Here is a 5082-nt window from a genome sequence, read left to right as displayed (position 1 = left end):
TCGCAGAGATGCAGGCAATGAAGGAACAGATGGAGGTCATGATGAATGCCCTCAGGGGACAAGTGTTTAGCGATCTAGACAACCTAGTCAACTGGACCAACTCTCACTTTACCGCCCCCGTCAATTTCTTTCCCCTACCACATAAGTTTCGTATACCACAGATAGAAAGTTACGATGGAGTCAAGGATCCTCTAGATCACCTAAAGACCTTCAAAACCTTGATGCATCTTCGTGGCAGAAAAAATCATGTGTAAGGCCTTCCCCACAATGCTAAAGGGTCCCGTGAGGATATGGTTCAATCGACTGACGCCGAACTCCATCAGCATTTTCAAGGAACTGAGTGCTCAGTTTACTTCACACTTCACAGGGGGACACAAGTACAAGAAGTCCACAGCATGCTTGATGAACATCTGGCAACGAGAGGGCGAGACACTGAGATCCTACATAACTCGCTTCAATAAGGAAGCACTTTCAATAGATGAAGCTGACGACAAGATATTGGTAGCAACCTTCACCAACGGGTTGCGAAAGGACAAATTTTTGTTCTCTCTATACAAAAACGACCCAAAGACCATGTCAAAAGTACTCTATAGAGCCACTAAATACATGAACGCGGAGGACGCACTACTGGCTAAAGAAGAAAAGCCCAGGAAGAGAAAACGATAAGAAGATACACGACTGGACCAAAGATAGAAGAAACCAAGGACAGGAGACAGAAGGGATGAAAAGCACCCTAAGCCCTCGGGAGGAAGGTTTACAAGCTTTACGCCATTGAACACCCCATTAGACCGGGTCCTAATGCAGATCAAGGATGAGGAGGCTCTAACGTTTCCAAGAAAGCTGAAGAGTGATCCAAACAGGCGTTCTAGAGACAAATATTGCCGCTTACAATAGGACCACGGTCATGACACGACCGATTGCTACGACTTAAAACAGCAGATTAAGGCCCTTATCAGACAAGGCAAGCTACAGAAGTTCATTAGCAAGGAGAGAACGGATTCAAATCCTCAAGAGTAGGCCCCCCGATGGGATAACGAGTGTCTAAGACCCCCCATGGGAGACATAAGGATGATTGTAGGAGGCACTGTGACTAGTGGCTCATCCAAAAAGGCTCGAAAGATCTACCTTAGGATGGTCCAGAATGTCCAGCTGACGGGCTCCATACCAAAGATAGTGCAAAGGGAAAGCCCTATCGCCAAATTCTCAGAAGAAGATGCGTGACGTCTTCATCATCCACATGACGACGCACTTGTTCTCAGCATACGTGTAAAGGACTACAACATTCATCAGGTGTTAATTGACAATGGCTACATGGCAAACATACCATACTACCCGACATTCCAGCAAATAGGAATCGATAGAAACAGATTGATACCGACGAGCTCCCCGTTGGTAGGCTTTAGAGGAATAAGAGTATTCCCATTGGGCTCGGTCACGATCTCGGTGATAGTCGGTGACTATCCTCAGCAGATCACTAAGGATGTTACATTTCTCATGGTCGACTGTTCATCGGCTTACAATGCAATTATCGGACGACCCACCCTTAACTCATGGAAGGTAGCAACATCGACATAGCACCTAATGATCAAATTCCATACGGATTATGGGATCGACGAGTTATGAGGAGATCAGGTGGCTTCACGCGAATGCTACATTGCCATGCTGGAGATGGAAGATCACCAATAGACTATGTGTATAGAAGAGCAACAAACCACAGCAGAGCCGGTTGAAGAACTAGAAGAAATAATTCTCGATGAGTTGAGACCCGAACAAACAACTAGAGTAGGGACATTGGCCAGCCAGCCGATACGTCAAGCCCTCGCAGGTTTCCTTAGAATGAATTAAGACGTGTTCGCCTGGAGCCACGAGAACATGCCCAGAATTGACCCTTTGGTCATAGTCTATAGTTTGAATGTGAACCCCGGATTCTCACCCATCCAACAGAAAAAGCGAGTGTTTGCACAGGAACAGGATAGAGCTATAGGAGAAGAGGTCAAGAAGCTGCTAGAAGCAGATTTTATTCGAAAAGTGTACTACCTTGACTGGCTGGCGAACATGGTCATGGTAAAGAAGACTAACGGGAAGTGGCGAATGTGTGTCGATTTCACGGACCTCAACAAGGCATGCCTAAAAGACAGCTACCCATTACCTCGGATAGACACTTTAGTAGACTCGACAGCGAGACACTAGCTCTTAAACTTTATGGACGCCTTTTCGGGCTACAATCAAATCAAGATGAAGGAGGCTGATCAAGAGAAAACCTCCTTTGTCACCAGCCAAGGACTCTTTTGCTACAAGGTAATGCCGTTTGGGCTCAAGAAAGCGGGGGCAACTTACCAGAGGCTGATGAACAAAATGTTTGCACACTAGATTGGGAGGAACGTGCAAGTCTATGTTAATGACATGCTAGTGAAGAGCCTACACGAAGATGATCACCTAGACGACCTTCGAGAGACGTTCGACACCCTCCGCTCATATAACATGAAGCTAAACCCAAGCAAGTGTGCGTTCGGAGTGACGGCAGGGAAATTCTTGGGATTCATGGTATCCCAAAGGGGTATAGTGGCTAACCCAGAAAAGGTACGGGCCATAATAGAGTTAGACCCACTAAAGACGGTTAAGTAGGTGCAAAGCTTAAACGGCAAGGTTGTGGCATTAAACAGGTTCGTCTCGAAAGCGACAGACAAGTGGCTACCATTCTTCCGCACTCTCAGGAAATCATTTGAATGGATGGACGAGTGCCAGAAGGCATTTGAAGATTTAAAGAAGTACCTTTCATCCCCACCGTTGCTCAGCCCGTCCGAGCCAGGGGATGAACTCTACCTCTACTTAACCGTTTCACAAGTGGCAGTAAGCGCGGCCTTGGTAAGAGAGGAAGGAGGATCCCAAAGACCCGTCTACTTCATGCCTTGGTAAGAGAGGAAGAAGGATCCCAAAGATCTGTCTACTTCATAAGCTGGGCATTCCAAGGAGCAAAAGAGAGGTACCCCCAAATGAAAAAATTAGCCTTCACGCTGGTAACAGCAACACGAAAGTTTAAGCCTTATTTCCAAGCGCATACCATTATAGACTTGACGAATCAACCCCTAAGAAGAGCAATAAGTAACCCGGAGGCAGCCGAATGGATGGCTTTATGGGCGATAGAACTGAGTGAGTTTGATATACAGTACCACCTATGAACCTCGATAAAGGGGCAAGTTGTGGCCGATTTCATCATTGAATTTACTCCAGCTGAAGGCAAGGGGGCAGAGGCTGCTAAGCAGTGGAGCATCCACACGGATGGATCTTCCAATAAATGCGCAGGAGGAGCAGGTGTGGTGATTAAAACCCCGGAGGGAGATAGGATCGAATGCATGATTCGACTAGACTTCCCCACTACGAACAATGAGGCCAAATATGAAGCATTGGTGGCAGGACTAGACCTAGCAAAAGTAGCAAGAGCAGAAGACGGGATCGTACATTATGACTCCCAAGTGATAGCAAGTCAGGTAAACGGCAGTTACGAGTGCAAGAATGAAAGGATGAGGAGATACCTGGAAGGAGTGAAGAATCGGGTCAGCAGCCTCAAAGTCAGAGTCATTCAAATCTCAAGGGAAGAAAATGAATGTGCCAACTGTCTAGCGAAGGCCACCTCAGTAGAATTTATGATTGCCCCCAAACAGGTATTGTCGTTTATTCAAAAATACTCACTCATCGATGACGGGGCAAATGTCCAAGAAGTAGATTCTGAGAGCAATTGGACTACGCCATTAACGGGATACCTGAGATCTGGCATGCTATCAAACGGAAAGGACGCAGCCAGGAAATTAAAAGTCCAAGCCTCACTATTTGTACTGATCAAGAATGTCTTATATAAAAAGGGATTCTCACAGTCGTACCTGAGATGTTTAGATCACGAGGAAGCAGACTACGTGATAAGAGAAGTCTACGAGGGTATCTGTGGAAACCACTCAGGAGCACGGTCTTTAGTACACAAGTTGATCCGAGCAGGGTACTATTGGCCTACAATGCTAAAGGATGCACAAGCTTACGTTAAGACATGTGACAAATGTCAAAAATTCAGTAATCTGATCAGGCAACCGCCCGAGGAGCTGACACTCATGACAGCCCCTGGGCCATTCGCCCAATGGGGACTAGATATCATGGGCCCCTTCCCGATAGCAGTCAAGCAACTAAAATTTCTAGTAGTTGGTATCGACTACTTCACTAAGTGGGTGGAAGCAAGGCCCTAGGCACTATCACGAAGAAAAACATTCGAAGCTTTGTTTGGAGGAATATTATCTGCAGGTACGGGATACCAAGAGTGCTAGTCTCCGACAATGGAAAGCAGTTCGACAACAATGCATTTAGGGACTTCTGTTTGAAACTAGGTATCAAGAATCATTACTCTTCGCCCGCACACCCATAGGCTAATGGACAAGTCGAAGTCACGAACCGATCCTTGCTCAAGATAATCAAGACCCGGCTCAAAGAGGCAAAGGGTATCTGGCCTGACGAACTACCAAGCGTCTTATAGGCATATCGTACTGCAGCAAGAACACCTACTGGGGAAACGCTATTTCGGCTAGCATATGGAAGTGATGCTATCATCCCAGCAGAGGTAGGACTTACAAGCTATCAGGTGGAGAACTACGAGGATAAAAACGAAAAAGCCTTGTGTCTTCAGCTAGACCTAGTGGACGAGGTCTGGGCAACAGTAGAGCAGAGGTTGGCGCAGTACCAAAATCTCATGGCAAAGTACTACAACTCCAATGTCAGGCATAAAGACTTTCAGGTTGGAGATCTTGTGATATGGAAGGTAATGGGCACTGCTAGAGATCCTTCGCAAGGGAAGCTCGACCCCAACTAGGAAGAACCCTACAGGATCTCGTCATGACAAAGGAAGGGGACCTACCACCTCGAAACCCTAGACGGACGAAAGCTGCAGCACCCATGGAACACGGAGCACTTGCGGAAATACTACCAGTAGAGACAGTGTGAAAATATGAAGAGCATTGACGTCTCCCAGTTTCCCAATTTATCGTTTAGTTTTACTAGTTTTTACTTCAAACAATTCTTTCTACAAATGCCTTTTTAAGCCCA

General features: G+C 46.4%; 1 protein-coding gene across 1 annotated transcript; it reads left to right on the top strand.

Moving 5' to 3' along the window:
* Positions 1-1872: 1872 nt before the first annotated feature.
* On the top strand, positions 1873-4849 carry LOC112032374 (uncharacterized). Its single transcript, XM_024065142.2, has 5 exons — positions 1873-2064; positions 2371-2580; positions 3192-4210; positions 4288-4370; positions 4533-4849. The coding sequence occupies exons 1-5, from the start codon at positions 1873-1875 to the stop codon at positions 4847-4849; spliced, it is 1821 nt and encodes a 606-aa protein (XP_023920910.2).
* Positions 4850-5082: the final 233 nt, after the last annotated feature.

The sequence above is a fragment of the Quercus suber genome, unplaced genomic scaffold, assembly GCF_002906115.3.
Source record: "Quercus suber isolate HL8 unplaced genomic scaffold, Cork oak 2.0 scaffold_457, whole genome shotgun sequence".
In the NCBI taxonomy this organism is placed as follows: domain Eukaryota; kingdom Viridiplantae; phylum Streptophyta; class Magnoliopsida; order Fagales; family Fagaceae; genus Quercus; species Quercus suber.
The sequence above is the reverse complement of the archived record's forward strand: the minus strand, read 5'-3'. Positions and strand labels throughout refer to the sequence as shown.